Here is a 15,789-nt window from a genome sequence, read left to right on the forward strand (position 1 = left end):
GAAGAAAGGAGCAGAGCCACACCAAGCTTTTCTTCCTACCCACTGAAGGCCCACCTTCCTGCAGCATCAAGGCCTTGCCAAGAACAAAGGCACATCACCACATCATGCAGGCATGCTTAATTGGCTTTAGGCTGCTAGTGCTGCTCTCAGTCGTGATTGGAGCAAGCTCGCATCAGCAGATCACAGAGAAACGATCCTCATCCAACAGCCCTGTGAAAGTCCTATACCTGTGCAGTTGCCTCCGCTCCTGTCCAGTTCATAGCCATCATCGCAGGCGCAGCGGAACATCCCGGGCAGGTTCTGGCAGGTCCCAAAGACACAGATATTCTGGAAGGTGCATTCATCAATGTCTGCAAAACAGGGAGAGCTGGGTACTCAGGATCTGGCAGAGTGAGGGCCAGGACCGGCCTCTCCTGCTCCCATCACAAAGCAGAGCCACGACCCAGATGTGGGTAACCCGTCTCAGGATGGTTCTAGTGCCATGGGATACCATTTCCTGGGAGAGTAGGACCAGGCGTGCTGTGTGTATGCCCTCTCCCCTCACCCCTCTTTTGCTGATTGTCCACATCTTGCATGGATCCTTGGCTTAGCCCAGCCTCTGCGGGCTGGGGACCAACTGCTGGAAGTGGAATAACTGGCACCTCAGGTGCCTTGCACCACCAGGTGATGCTGGGTCTCGCTTAGTAATGGATCAGGTGGTGACAGGGAATTAGAGAGACCAAGGCCAGAAAGGAGGTGGACACTGGATCTCCTGGAGCAGCCGTCAAAACTCTGGGCACTTACCCTGGCAGGCCTTGCTGTCCTCTGTGGGATTGAAGCCCATCTCGCACTCGCAGCGGTAACCCCCCGGTGCATTGAGACACTGTCCATTCTCACACAGGTTCACATTGTCCGCGCACTCGTCCACATCTAGAGAGAGTCAAGCATGACACTGACATGGTGTCCACCGGAAGACGGCAGCTTTCCTCAGCTTGCCCAGAAAATTCTCACAAGCTTATTCCCACCCTTCTGCTGGGAGCCTGGGGGGAAGGGGCTGCAATACTTCTCATTGCCTTGATCCTCCCCAAACACCTGCTGAGAAGAAGGTGGATTTCTGCTGAAGGTATCTGAGCAGGCTGTGGTGCAGGGCAGGCTGCAGTGGTTTTTGGGGGACCCTTCGTTTGGGGAACCCCAGACACAGGCAGCCAGGTGCTGAGCCAGGCTGGTGGTTAAGAGGAGGTGACTACTCCCTGTCCCAGGAAGATGCCCAAGCCATGTTCCTGCTCTCAATTGAGTCTACGGGCCTCACCGGAGCAGGAGAAGCCGTCCCCGTTGAAGCCTTCTCGGCAGGCACAGCGGTAGGAGCCTGGCGTGTTGACACAGTTGGCATTCAGGTTGCACTTGTGCTCTTCAGTTGCACACTCGTCCAGATCTGGTCAGGGAGAACACCCGGTCAGTGATTTGCCTCTGGCCTTTCCTCTAAGCCTGAGCACCTCATGTAGGGGCCAGGGGGACACACAAACAGCTCAGGAGACTGCAGCCTCCAGGTACCTGGAGCACTCATGAGGCTCCAACACATCTCCATGAGCCCCCCTGGCAGCACTGACACAGACAGCACGGCAGTGAAACACTTCCACACACACATACCCACATTACCAGTACCTCCCCAGGTCAGACACACGTATCCATACCCTTACATCCCTTCATACACACCACACACATGCCAGTAAGTCCCTGCACTCACATGCACACACCAGCACATCCCTGCACACCTCCAAAACCTGTGTATCCCTCCATGCATACTACACCGTGCCCCAACACATCACCACACAGCCACATCACCCGGCCGCCGACGACATTCATCCACGCTCACCTCAATGCCATGCCCACCCACTCCACATCCCCCAAATACACGTCCTCACTCCCACACTCATGGCTTCACAGACACGGTCGCAGAGCCTGACAGTGCAACACCCATACACCTCTGTATCATGACTTACAGTCCCCCTCTGTCACACCCCCACATCCCTCCACACCTCTATAAATCCTCATGCAGGGCTCCTGGGGCTCAAGAGCACTTTAAATGCCAGCTCAGCGCAGCCTTCGCAGGTGCCCACGGAGCACCTGGACACACAAACATCCTCTCCTGGCACGAGAACTCACCGTTGCACTTCAGCCCATCTCCGAGCCAGCCTGTGCGGCACTTGCATTTGAAGCTCCCTGGCACGTTGATGCAGGAGGCGTGCATGTCGCAGTTGTGAGCCCCGATCTCACATTCATCGATGTCTGCAGGAAGGAAGGATATCAGAGCTGACACGGCTCAGCTCCCCCAGGAGGGGAGAGAGCCGCTGGGTACAATCCTGCTAACGGGTCTGGGTATCAGCGGCTCCTGGGAATCTGAACCCCAGAGGATGGGAGCAAGGTGCTTCGGGGAACAGGCTGCCTGGAGTTGTTGGATCAGCTAAAGGGCTGATCGGTGTTCACCCCTGGAAGATGAAGACAAAAGGAAGGGCAGGCCCCTGGTTTGGCTGTAAACTAGGAAAGTGTCAATCCCTGCCTGCAGGCTGCCTTCCTGGCAATCTCTGCCTGCCCAGGAGGGGCTCCCAGCACACCCACATCCCAGGGTGTCCACAGCATCCCCCAGCAGAAGGATGGTGCTCTATCCATGGCAGCTGCAGGAAAGGTTTGTGAGGGGTCCCACCAGCACTTCTAGCTCCAGGTCTGGTGAGTTCCCACCTGTGCAGCCTGTGGTTCCCTTCTTGACAAAGTAGCCCAGCTGGCAGTGACAGATGAAGGAGCCCTTCGTGTTTTCGCACTCGCCGTGCAGGCAGATGTTAGGGTTGAGATCACATTCATTCACATCTGAAGGAGAAAAAGGACTTGATTGGAAAACCACAAGAGCCATGACACAACTCTGGGGCAACCCTCTGCATCCCTTCCTCTGTCCAACAGCAGCTTTGTGATGCAGTGCTGGCACGGGCCCAGGGCACAGCCTTGTCCTCACCAATGCAGGTCTTCATGTCGAGGGATGCCATGAAGCCATCGAAGCAGAGGCAGCGGTACTCCCCGGGGATGTTAGTGCACTGCCCACCATCACAGATGTCTGGATTATCCTCACATTCATCAATATCTAGAGAGAGGAGACCATTGCCAAAGTAATGACGTTAGAGCCAGTGAAAGGGTGTTGTGTGAGCAGGAGGGGGCAGGAGGGAGTCACGGGAGGGGCTTTGCTCTACTTCATGTAATTACAGGACTCTGGAGCCTATAATGAGGGGCTGGATGTTGCAGTGCAAAGCAAAAACAGCTGGCCAGGGAAATCACCTCTCTGGAGGTGACTTAAAAATGGGCTCCCCTCACTCTTAAGCCAGCACTATGGCTGACTGGCAGTGGACACAGTGGTCACCAGGGCAGCACCTATGAGAGCCAAGCTGTCTGCTCACCTGCACATGATCTCTTGTCTGGCATCAGCGCGTAGCCTTCACTGCAGCTGCATTCATAGCTGCCCTCTGAGTTGGAGCAGTGTGTGTCACAGCCGCCGTTGGTTATGGTACACTCGTCAATGTCTAGGGGAGAAGGGAGAGGTCAGGCAGCCACTTGGGTCGCGGACTGGGGTACGTGTCTTGCAGCAGAGCTGCTCAGACACAGTGCCAGTAACAGAGACAAGGCGGGAGAGGTGCTGAAGAGCAAACAAAGCTCCCCCAGCCAGAAGAAAGCACCTCTTGCCTTCTCTGCCAACCACTTGCAGTTCACAGTAGTTTCCCAACTGATGACAGCCCCTTACCAGTAGTGCCAATCTGGCTGTAACTTAACCTTGCCTTACCCCCAGGCACCCCACTGAGTGTTATAAGAGGTACGAGGCGAGGAGGGTTCTAGATGCATATCTTGGCATGGCTTTTTGCCAAAGAGGAGCACTCACCGACACAGCCCTGCCTGTCCAGTGTGGCCTGGAAGCCCGAATCACACGTGCACTGGTAGGTACCGATGACGTTGACGCAGCGTCCGTTGCGGCACAGGTTGTCACTGAGGGAGCATTCGTTGATATCTGCAGTGGGAAGAACAGTTTGAGCAGCCAGCCCTGCTGATGCCACATTGAGCACCATTTGGTACCCATCCCTGGGTAACCCCCCGCCTGCTGCTGTCTCCAAACTGAATTTTCATTGCCCCACGGGTCAGTCTTCAGTCAACAGCAAGTAGAACAGACATCATAAATGCAATGAAACCCTGGGAGTGACCTCAGTCCCTCCTGGATGAGTATGTTGCACCCACGTATGGGATTGGAAGGAGAGATCCATGATACGGAGACTTGGATCTCATGCTGGGCTCACTACCCTTGAACAGGCTTTGGTCATAACATAGCTTTCCACCATCTCACCTATGCAAGTGTTCCCTTCAGAAGTCAGCTCATGTCCCGGGGGGCAGATGCATTCAAAGCTGCCATCTGTGTTCATGCAGATCCCACCTCGGCATAGCAGTGGGTCCCGCTCACACTCATTGATATCTGCAGAGAATAACACGAAATGTGGCGGATTGTCCCCTTCAGCTGGGTTTTCCAGAGAACGGGGTGGTGCTGGTGCCATACACCGCAGTCCCATCACCAGGATATATCCCAGAACGGGGGGACTTCACAAAATAAAAAGGGCAGCAAATCCAGGGCTTGGGTAAATCCAGTGGATTTACGGTTGAGGTATGCATTTTGGGAAATCCCAACTCTTGCCTTGACCTCAATAGAACGTAAAGTGTAACATCAGGAGGAAAGAAGTTACCAGCTTCGTGCAGCTTAGCCAACAAGGACTAGAAGGATAGTTCCTAGCTCACATCTCACCAATCTTAGTACATTTTCACAGGTTCCATCAACAGAGGGAAAGTTCCTCGGAAAATGTGTAGTTTGTCTCATAGAAGACTAACACAGAGCCTTTCTTGGTTACAGCCTTCAGAGTAGTTTCAGTGTCACACACAAGGCTCGGAAATAGTCTGAACATTTTTGAAAAAAATCACATATGGACAAATGGATTGAATTTACTAGGAACTGGAAAAATTCCTGAAATAGATTAAAGTGCTGTGAAAGAGATGTGATCCAGCCAAAGATGAAACCAGGCTGCTGGCATTAAAAATGAAGGGGAAAAAAAAAAAAAAAAAGTGATATAAAAGTTTATAAATGCCAGATTAAAAAACCCAGACAAGGGAAACTACTGGAATGGTGCACTGGTGATGGCTGGAAACAAAATCCAACAGAAGGAGGAGATGAAACACTGAAAGTATGAAAACTGGGAAGCTTTGTTATCGATTCGTTATCCATGGCCCCTGGAGAAAGGTATTTGTGATCTACTATGATGTCGTACAGGTAACAGTCTTTGTGGTACTTGTGGTGTTTCACAGTGCAAGTTATGCTTTTTGTAAGGGCAAGTGCTAGATGAATCTGATCCTCTAACTTTGGAAACAGGAATCTGAGAATGAGGTTCTCTATTTTGGTCCCAGATTCAAAAGATTTTGCATTCTTTTATGCCCCTAGAATTGACTCAAGATGCCCCGCACTGATAATAAGAGAGCAAAACCAGGGAAGCCTCCCTGGAATGGCTCCGAAGATTCATCTGTCCACAGTTGTACACTTAGAAATGTGCATTCAGAATACAAAGACTTTGGGTGTAACACCAATGAACCGGGGGAGCTGAAAAAACGCCCCCAAGAACCCTTAGTGACAGCAGACAAAGGGAGCGATGTCACATATATTTAAAGAACCCATTTTGTTCTCATAGGCTTATTTTTCTGATTCCAACCTTGTAATTAAGAATAGAATCTTTAACCTTACTTGAATAAAACACTCTGTTGAGATTTTCAGCTTATCTACAGCTAAAGTGGACTGGAATACATCTGACAAGGCGGGTTATGGGTCCCTATCAAACAGTCCCACAGGACCCGTGCCTCCAGTTCTCCATGGTGGGAGACTGTTCCTAATTAACTGCAGGATGTAGGTTTATGCTGATGTTTATTGCCAGGGGCTGGCAAGAAATCCTCCCTCATGAGGCTGAAGCCAAGTTCTTTTGCCAGTCACAGGCAGGAAGAAGTTAACCCTTGACCATGGGAAATGCCATAGTGTCACAACACCCTTTGGGGTGAAAGGACTCAAAACCCTGTCACTTAGAAAAAAGGCTAAGGTAGAATCGTGCAGATGCTAGTGAGCTTTTTTTTTTTAAAAAAAAAAAAAAGAACAATGAAACACAACATCCTTATATAAATATATCAGAAAACTCATTACTGAAAGTTAGCAGGCCATCAGTGGGGACTGTGACATTCTCTGTATCTCAGAAATGGAAGAGGAGAAGGAGGAAGATGATCAGTGTGAGTTGTGGTAACCCACGCTACAAATTGTATGGAAAAGACAGAAAACCGTGCCAGTAGCAGGGCGGTGATATATTTTAAAGAACCCAGGGAATAAAATATGAAAAATAAATAAATGGTATTGAATCATGCCACAGATTGAAGTGGTTTGAAAGTCCAAGCCAAAGCAGAAAGAGCAGAATATTGAGACTAGGTCAGTCAGACAAGTTTGTCTGGCTAGACAGACGAGAAGAGGAACATGGTATGCCAGGAATTAGAGGACAGCAACAGTCTGGCTGACTTACTGGAGACGAACTGAGGTACTGAGGTCATTGATGGGATTTTTTAAGCTACAAACAAGAATTATTAAATTGAAAACAGATGAGAATCTGACAGAATAAAAACAAGCATTAGCCAGATGGGAGGAGCTGTAAAGAATTATCTGAGGATAAAGGACAATTAAATGGGCAGGTCAAAGGGAGCCTTTACAATTACAACTGGAAATAGAGTGGGGTAGAAGAATGCAGATGGTCTACCAGAACTTCTCATGAAGGACGTGATCTGTGCAAATGTTTGAGGAACTGGACAGGGGCCTGATTAATGGTGGAGGTTGGTGTGAAATTGCTGCGGATCCCAAGGAAAAGTACAGTAGTAGCGGCAGTCGATTAGATACCACATGCAAATCAGACCAGGTTGAAAGTCATTTTAGAAAAGATTCACTGGAAAGCAGCCCAAGAAAAGTTGGATGAATCAGCAAGATTCAGAGCTAGAAGAGGCACAAGCTGTCAAATGGCCAAGCTCTTGCTGAGTAAGGTGTATCTCCATGTCCTCATGCCAGGGAAGGCATTTGATTTAATGGCACATGGCTGTAGGATGCACAATGACAGCAGGAGGCCAAGCAGTGCTATAAAGACCAAAGATTAATACATTTTCTAATATAGGAGTGGAAATAATAGGTCTACTAATCTCAGTAGTGATCTAATGATGATAGAACTGACAGCTACTTGCAAGGAACATATATTATCTAGAAAAGGGACCAAGCTACATGTAACTGGATTAAAATGACTGATATGGTATGTGAGACATAATTTAGGGCAGGTAGATGAACCAAATGAAGAAGATAACTCTGGTGGCATGGATAGGGTACCACACAAAGATCTACAAGTTCAGAAACATTCTCCAGTGGTGTTTGTAAATACATGGCTTAATGTAAGGGTTGAACATATGATATTAATAATGTCTGGAGATGGGTGTACATTTAGAATGTGGATATGTAAATAATCAGTGGCAGAATAAATAATAGATGGGTAACACGAGGCTGAAAAGAAGTAGAAGGAGATGAGACGTCACACAAAGGAAACAGCCAAGTGTGTATGAGAATTGGAGCTCACAGCCATTGAGTTCAAGCTGCTGGCCTGGCAGAGCTCCACTGTGTACTAGCCAATCCCCAGTATAAAGGTTGCCGTCTCTCTGCGTAGCAGGAATGAAAATACCAGGCATGGATCCTGTCCCAGCTCAGTGGCAATGCCAGGCTCAAGCTCCAGCTGCTGGTGGCTGAAACAAGAGGAAAGGTTAGTGGCCAAGGTTTGGTGCAAGGGAAGGTCCAAGTGAAGGAAGAGTACAAAATAAAGAATGAACCTCGTACAAGTACACGAACAAGTACAAGATGAAAAGGGAAATACAAGGCATTATTCTTCTGTAAAAAAAAAAAAAAGAAGGCAACATCACACTGGGATTGCAGGGAATTGCAAGCAGGAAAGGGTTGGGAAATGATTTGAGAAAAGCTGGTTGGTGGTCCCGTGGTCTCCCAGCGTGGGCTTCCCTGTGGGCTCCCACAGCCGAGGTAACAGTGGCCAGGAGGTGGCATGGCAGGACCAACAATGTCCCGTAAATGTCATGGCAGGAAGAGCCCAGGATGCTCCCCTGGGCCTGGCACTATACCCCAGAGTCCTCCCTGATGCTGGCCTGGGCTGCCAGTCTCCTTCCCCACCTCATGGGGCACCACCAGCACAGGCTATCCAGGTAGCCTCTGGCCCAGGAGGTTCTCATAAATAGAAGTTCCAGTTTTGGCCCCAAGTCTGGCAACCTTTTCACAGTCTGGCCTTGCTCTGCATGGCACGGAGCCCTGGGGCACTGCTAGCAGAGAGCATGGGGCCCGTCGCTGAGGGACTATTGGCCCACGTAAGGCACAGCATCCACGCAGGAGGCAGAGGCTACGGCTCAGTCTCTTTGCTCTCCTTCTCTGGAGGGGTCTGGGGCTTAAGCCGAGCCTTGCCAGGGACCTGGCCTCTCCCTTTATGTCCTCCGCCTTAGAGCCTGTGCTGTGTCTCACAAACCCCTGATTTCACTTTGCATATGCTCTGCTGCCCTCCCAGGGTTACACCTACGGGGCTCTCAGGTGCACACACAGCACTCCTCCCTCAGCACATTCTGCCCTTCAGTCCAGCTCTGCCTTTGCAATCAAAGCAAGGCAGAAGGCTCACTACCCTGGGGAGAGCAGAGGCTGCCAGGGCTCTCTGCAGTACAGGGACTCCCACAACTCCCTCAGAGGGCAATGAAGAGATTTGGCTTGATATCAGGGAACAGTGAGCCAGCCAGCCAGGTAGCGGGACAGCCAGACACAAAGGGAGCAGCTTGGCATGAGGCCTTCTGTCAGATCTGGCACCAGCTACTTTCTTCCCTGTTGCAAAAGGGTAAGGGTGCTGCCCTGCCCTGGAGACAAGTCCTTACCCATGCAGTTCTTCATCATCATGAAGCCACTCTCGTAGCCTTCAAAGCACTCGCACTCGAAGCTGCCCGGCGTGTTGACACAGGTGCCATGGCCACACAGGTCTGGTGAGATGCGGCACTCATCGATGTCTGTGGGGATGAAGACCAGCTAGTGGAGGCAGGACAGACTACGAGCACCACTACAGCTGGCACTGGGCTGCCTGTACTGCACATCAAATTCAATGAACATGGGCTGGCAAGTCTGACCCAGCAGACCAAGGAACTCCTCTTCCTGAAGGGAGAGACAGCAGTTAAGCTTTCTCTCTGGTGCAGGACTGATCCTTCATCCCATGAACAGGAGGAGCCTTCTGCTCATGGTCCTGCCCTTGGCTTCTCAACATGTCCCTAAGATAACTGCCATGACTCCTCTGGGTGCCGCCCTCACGCTAAGCATCCCACAGGGCAGCAAACTGGACAAGGGTGATCTGGAAGGGGCTACTCTTCCATTACCTGTGCAGTTCCGTTCCTCAGCATCCAAAGCAAAGCCATTGCCACAGAGACACCTGAAGCTGCCAATGGTGTTTCGACAGGTCCCATGAGTGCACAGGCCAGAGAAGACCTTACATTCATTCACATCTGTGGGTGGATGCAGAACAGCAGGGTTTCAGGGAGGGGGATGTCTGTAATGAACCTAGAGTTGCCGGTCAGGCAGCAGGTTCCTTGGGCCGTAGCCGAGGTGGGCTGAGCACAGCCCACAGTCAGCAGTTCCTCTCTTTCCTCTCACCTTTGTAGAAGGGCCTTCCTGAAAGCACGTCTCCTCGGTTGGCAAAGCCGGGTCCCCTGGGGCAGATGGCCTTGTACTCACTGGAGCCAATCTTGGGACATTCTTCACAATCGATGCCCCAGGCTGAGCCCACAGAACAGCAGCACATGTCGATCCGGTACTTGCCTGGCAGAGGCTCCGTGCACTCATCTTCATCCCATTTCATGTAGCACTGTTCCACACGCACGTCTGGTGAGAGAGCAGAGCTGAACCCTAGCCTGCAGCACCTAACCTCTGGTAAAACCAGAGACACCATTTTCTGTGACATAGTTAGCAAGGTTCCTGGAAGAGTTTTGACTAAGGTATCCTCCAAACCATGCCCAGGTATGGGTCATTTGAATGAGGCCACCTTGTTTGGGAGGCTATGAGAGACTTAATATTCTGGACATGGGCCAGCCTGTAACTGTTGGCAACAGGCCCAGAGAATGGACTCTTCCATGGGATAGTTAGTCATCCAGATGGCCCCTGTGAAGGGCAGAGGTTGTCACCATGTGTCCAGAAAGCAGCCAGGAGTTGTTTTAGGGCTGCTGGGCTGTGTCATTAACCGGTTAGGTTATCTATTTGGCTACCCCTGAAGTCCACCCAAGAACAATTGCATTACTGGCTAGACTTGGGGACGTGAAGTTATGGCAACCTTGCCTTAGTTAGGCTGTTAGGTTTGGCAGCCCTCACCAGGTATGAAGTGCCATCACTCAGTTCCCAAGACTGCTGCACGTGGTGGGTAGGGGGTGGTTGGACCTCTGTAGAGAGGGCTGAACAGAGGCCAGGATCTGGGTGAGATGGGGTGTCCTTACCCACACATGTCCTAGCAGTGCCGTCAAGGGTCAGTCCCTCTGGACACTCGCACCGAAAGGAGCCAGCTGTGTTCACACAGCGTCCATTTGGGCAGACGCCAGGGAAGACCTCGCACTCATTCACATCTGTTGGCACAAAAGCAAGAGAGGGGCATGAGAGTGGCTCATGGACAAGTCCAGTATGGCCTTGAAGGGCTCCTGGAAGAGATGGAAGGAGCCCAGAGCCACCCACCAGACTAAAACTGGCAACTTGTCCCATTGAAAACCACATGTTCCATGCCCAGCCACAGCCATGCCCAGACACTTTTGCAAGAAGGCTGCATTACAAAGCCTTATTGGAGACAGAAAGACAGGGTGGTCCTGTTGCACACATCCATGGTTGGCACAGCACTCACGGAGCGGCACCAGTACTCAAAAACATAAGTACTGCTGATGGAGCAGCTAAACCTGGAAACCCATTTCCAGGCACATGAATGACAAGAAAATCATTATCAGTAGTCAGTATGGACTTGACCAAGGGGAAGTCATGATTGACAAGCTTGATAAAATTCTATGATGAAATGACTGGCCTGGCAGGTGAGGAAGGAGCAGTGGATATTGTCTACCTAGCCTTTGACACTGTCTCCTGTAAGATCCTCACAGACAAGCTGTTGATGTATGGGCTGGTTGAGCATCCAGTGAGGTAGATCGAAAATTAGTTGAATGGCTGGGTCCAGAGAGTGGTGCTCAGTGGTGCAAAGACTAATTGGAGGCCAGAAACTAGTGACGTATCTGAGGGATCAATACTAGGTCTGATCCTGTTTAACGTCTTCATTTATTACCTGAATGATGGAGTAAAGTGTATTCTCAGCAAATTTGCTGATGATACAAAACTGGGAGGAATGGTTAATGCACCAGAAGGTCCTGCTACCAGCCAGAGGGACCTTGGCAAGCTGGAGAAATGGTCTACCTGAAAGCAGCTTGGCAGAAAAGGACCTGGGGGTCCTGGTAGACACCAAGTTGAACATGAGGCAGAAGTGTGCCCTTGCTGCAAAGAAGGTTAATGGTATCTTAGGCTGTATTAAGAGTGTTGTCAGCAGGCTGAGGGAGGTGAACCTTCCCCTCTACTCAGCCCTGGTGAGGCCACAACTGGAGTACTGTGTCCAGTTCTGGGCACCTCGGTATGAGAAAGAGATGAACATACTGGAGAGTCCAACAAAGGGCCAGAAGGTCTAGATCCCCCCGCCAGGCTCAAAGATGCAGGATAGAACTTTACCTTCACATGTGACGCCTTTCATCCTAGCATAACCCCGGGGACAAGCAGTATCTGCAAGAAAACGGAGGAACGTCAGCAAAGAAACGGGCTGCCTCCTGCCTCGAGGATCTCTGTGCCGAGCAGAGCCTTACCGATCTCACAGCGCTCACAGGGGCTGCCCCACGCTGCCCCCAGCGTAGCACAGCACTCCGACTTCAGCGTGGCCCCGTTGATGTTCACCTCGCAACGCCCATCCTGGATGTTCAGCCAGCACGTCCCTTTCATGCTGTCTGCAGGGGCAAAGGCACGGCGTGAGCGAAGAGCTGCTCCTTGGCAGAGGTTCCCAGCTTCGTGGCAGCCGGGCTGCCACGAGAAGCAGCTGGGAGAAACTGTCCCTTGAGCCGCAACGTGACTATTGCTTTCTGGCATCATTTTATCTTTTAGGCTGTGGGGCCAAGCACATTGCAACACGGACACAAACTATGCTGGTCCCCAGAGCCCTGTCCCACTGCCGTGCTGTGGAACAGCATTTCTGGGCTCTGTGATACAACTGCCATTGTGTCAGTTCTGTGTCCTGCTCTTTTCCTGGTCCCAGCCTGCTCCTCTTCTGGGTAGAAACAGTTCTTTCCCTCCATCTGTCCTCGTGATGCTTTGCAAGGCCCTGTCCATCTAGGAGCGGGATGTGGGTACTGGATCAAGATGATAAGAAGGGATCTACTTCATCTTGATGTGCCTTAATGTCAGCATACTACAAACCCATCTGGTGAGTGAGAACCCACCATCCAGCCCTGCAGGATCCCCTGGGAGCCCGTGTCTGTGCTTTGTCTTGCTGCAGCACAGTTGGGGATTTCTGTGTCTGCCACACACTGCTCAGAGCACTGCCTGAGGTTGCAGCTTTTCAGGCTCCCTGGATGCATAAGAGAGACATTGACTGTTACCAACAGCCAAAGGAGCACTAGGTGAGAAAGATGTCAAAGGATCCCCATCCCTGAGCCAAGAACTTCCTTCAGAGGAACAGCAAGGGGTGATGATGGGCACTGATGATACCAGACACTGTCCCAGAGCTGCCTGTAGAAGGTCGCATCCTTACCCACACAGATGGTGCCGCTGGGGTCCAGCTTGCTGCCGGGGGAGCACTCGCAAGCAAAGGAGCCAGCATTGTTCCTACAGACACCGTTCACACAAGGGTTAGAGGTGCACTCATTGATATCTGTGGGAAGAAAAGGAATGTCACTGCAGTGAGTGCCATGGGACCAAGTTTTCTGGGCCAGAGACTGGGGGAGATGAGAAGCAAAGAACATGAAGAAAGGAGTTTTTCAGCTGTTCAAAGGACCGCCGGTCCAGGCCATGGGAGTCCTGCATCTACAACTCCAGTATGCACCATCTCAAGGGGGACGGGCACTGCCAGCAGACACCAGGACATCAGTGAGTTCAGGATTGAGGGAACGGATGGACCGAGGGTGGTTGGTGCTACCAGGGAATGTTGGACTCGCTCGCTCAGGGCCGCTCCTGGCTGAGATGGGAGCAGCACAGTGTACCCGTCAGAACCCGATGTGAGGATACGTAGCATTTGCCATTTTTCACCTTCTTTACAACAAATCAGTTTGGGGTTTGTTTTTTTTTTTTTTTGTTTTTTGTTTTTTTGTTTTTTTTTTTTTTTCTCTAAACAGACATTTATGTGCAAAGTGCCAGTTCTCAAATGTTTGAGGACTTTGCGGTCAGGAAACCATTTCCCCCACTCCAAACTGCAAACTTTCAATCAAATCCCCAAAACTTGCAATTTTGGTCAGGTTTTAGCTAAAATTTTAGGGTCCTAGAGGAAATCATTCTGGTTTTTAGTCACGGAAAAGCCCAGATGTTCTGGGCTTGGATGTCCACTATTTTGAATGAAGTGTGAAATTTCCCCCTAGGGGAAAAAAAAAAAACAAAAAAAAACACTCACAAACCCAAAGCCTGGACCTGCTCCAGTTTAAACCACTGCGGTCAAAAGGGAACCAAAGACACATTAGACCTGGAGCTCCCTTTCAGGCAGGACCTCAGGCCATAGCTCTTTACATCTTCTGAAGATGTTCTCCATTGCCTTCAGAGTCACATTACCTTCACAGGTGTCTGTCTCCGTCCTGAAGACAAAGCCCTTGGGGCAGGTGCAGGTGTAGCTGCCGGGTGTGTTGCGGCACAGTCCGTTGTCACACAGCAAACGATTGACAGTGCATTCATCAACGTCTGTGGGCGAAGAGATGGGGTTTCTGAGCTACACCAGCATCCACTCTTCTGCTGTACCAACCCTACAGAGCTCTGGCAGCCTGAGAGGCACAGAAATGCAGTACCGTCCCCAAAGCAATACGATGTGGGAAGTATGCTAAATCACAGACGTGTAGTTTCTCGCGTAGCACCTTGTGCTCTTCCAGGTGGACAAGGCAGCCCTGAATGGGGACGGTGCTCGTGGCCATCAGCTGCTGCATCACCTCAGGCTCCTGTGCCACTGGAGGGCTGGACCTGGCTCGCAGCCCCACGCGCCAAGAGCGTGCTACCCTCTCCCCACCAGCACTAGGCTCCTGGTTCTCTATGCCGCGCTGAGCCTGGGCTGCCCTGAACTCACCCACGCAGTTCTTGCCCGTGGGGTCTGACTCGTAGCCCAGGTTGCAGATACAGCGGTAGCTCCCGCGCAGGTTCTCGCACATGCCGTTGGGGCAGATGTCTGGGTTGAGGGCACATTCATTGATGTCTGCACAGAGGAAGAAGTCGAATTAGATGGACCATGGCAACTGCAAATACAGAAAACTTCCATGCCCTAATTCTTCATTGTTCCTTGGTGTCAATGGTCAGCTGGGGCATCCCCCTGCAGAAATCCCTCCTTTCTGTCCTACCTACCCTCATGGTTTGACCCAGTAAGTTCTGGAGAGCCTTGTTCCTCTCCTGGTGCTGTGGAGCTGGGCATCTTTGTCCTGGGGATACACAGCTGATCTAGTATAGAGCTCTGAGCTCTGGAGAGAACTGGATAAGGGGTTGAGTTAAGCCCAGACTCAGTTCCACATCAAGGGGTCTCAGGTTCTTCTGTTACGTTCTTGAAGCTCCTTAGAGCATCTCTATCCCAGGCACTCAGGTCAGACCATTTAATTATCTCTCTTACTGGAAAAGGTGGGAGGAAGAAGCTGTTTGTAAGGTGCTGTGAGCAGGATGCTGGAGCCAGCTGGGGTAAGGGTGGAACATGACGGACAACGTGCCTGTGCCTACACAGCCCTACCACAGGGGACCATTGCTGGGGGCAGAACAGGGCAAGGAGTGCTCACACATATTGGAGAGGATGCTGTGGGCAGCTGGGCTGGCAGAGGGTCATGTCCAGGACTAGATGGTCACAGCAAAGCCCTTCCAATGGCAAAGTCCCTGTATCTCCTAGCCCAGCCATGGTCCCCAAGCTGAGAGCTTGTACAGGCTCTCTAACCACACTGCTGCTAGGCTGGAAGAAGTCCTGATCAGGCCAAACAAAATTTCCTTTCTCTATTGCTGACGTAAAGAACTGTCTGAAAGCAGCTTGGACAGCCTGGAAAGAGAGAAGTGAGGACTTGCGGCTTCTGCCTGGTTCCTGGCCCTGGAGAATGTGTGTGTGGGGGGGGGGGGGGGGGCAGGGACAGAGGGGAGTGTTATGTTTGGGTGAGGGCAGGGCCTGGGACAGGGGCCAAGTCCTGCAGGATGTCAAAACCTCAGCTTCAAAGACTTGCAGAGTGCCTTGGACAAACCTGCCCCAAACAGAGATTTTCTCGGGCAGTTCTGCAGCAAGGTGCAATGGATACCACAGCCCCTGCTGCTCATGTGCGTGCTGGTTGGGCTCAGGGTTGGCAGGGAGAGTCGTGAGCATCTCTGCCATCAGCCACCTCCTGCCTGCCTCCCTGTCAACAGCACCCAGTGCCCTGTGCATGTGGAGAGGAACCCAGAAG

General features: G+C 51.3%; 1 protein-coding gene across 1 annotated transcript in view; it reads right to left on the bottom strand.

Annotated features, from left to right (window-relative positions):
- Nucleotides 1–15,789, bottom strand: part of FBN3 (fibrillin 3) — a 113,531-nt gene that overhangs the window by 21,264 nt on the left and 76,478 nt on the right. Inside the window, 18 exon segments of the mRNA XM_042794583.1 lie at nt 228–350; nt 784–909; nt 1,289–1,411; nt 2,143–2,265; nt 2,716–2,841; nt 2,984–3,109; nt 3,420–3,542; nt 3,896–4,021; nt 4,352–4,477; nt 9,025–9,153; nt 9,514–9,639; nt 9,788–10,015; nt 10,621–10,746; nt 11,876–11,926; nt 12,007–12,144; nt 12,945–13,064; nt 13,952–14,077; nt 14,454–14,579. Of these exon segments, the coding sequence (XP_042650517.1) occupies nt 228–350; nt 784–909; nt 1,289–1,411; nt 2,143–2,265; nt 2,716–2,841; nt 2,984–3,109; nt 3,420–3,542; nt 3,896–4,021; nt 4,352–4,477; nt 9,025–9,153; nt 9,514–9,639; nt 9,788–10,015; nt 10,621–10,746; nt 11,876–11,926; nt 12,007–12,144; nt 12,945–13,064; nt 13,952–14,077; nt 14,454–14,579 (2,292 nt within the window).

Source organism: Tyto alba, unplaced genomic scaffold, assembly GCF_018691265.1.
Source record: "Tyto alba isolate M040663 unplaced genomic scaffold, T.alba_DEE_v4.0 Super-Scaffold_20000042, whole genome shotgun sequence".
In the NCBI taxonomy this organism is placed as follows: domain Eukaryota; kingdom Metazoa; phylum Chordata; class Aves; order Strigiformes; family Tytonidae; genus Tyto; species Tyto alba.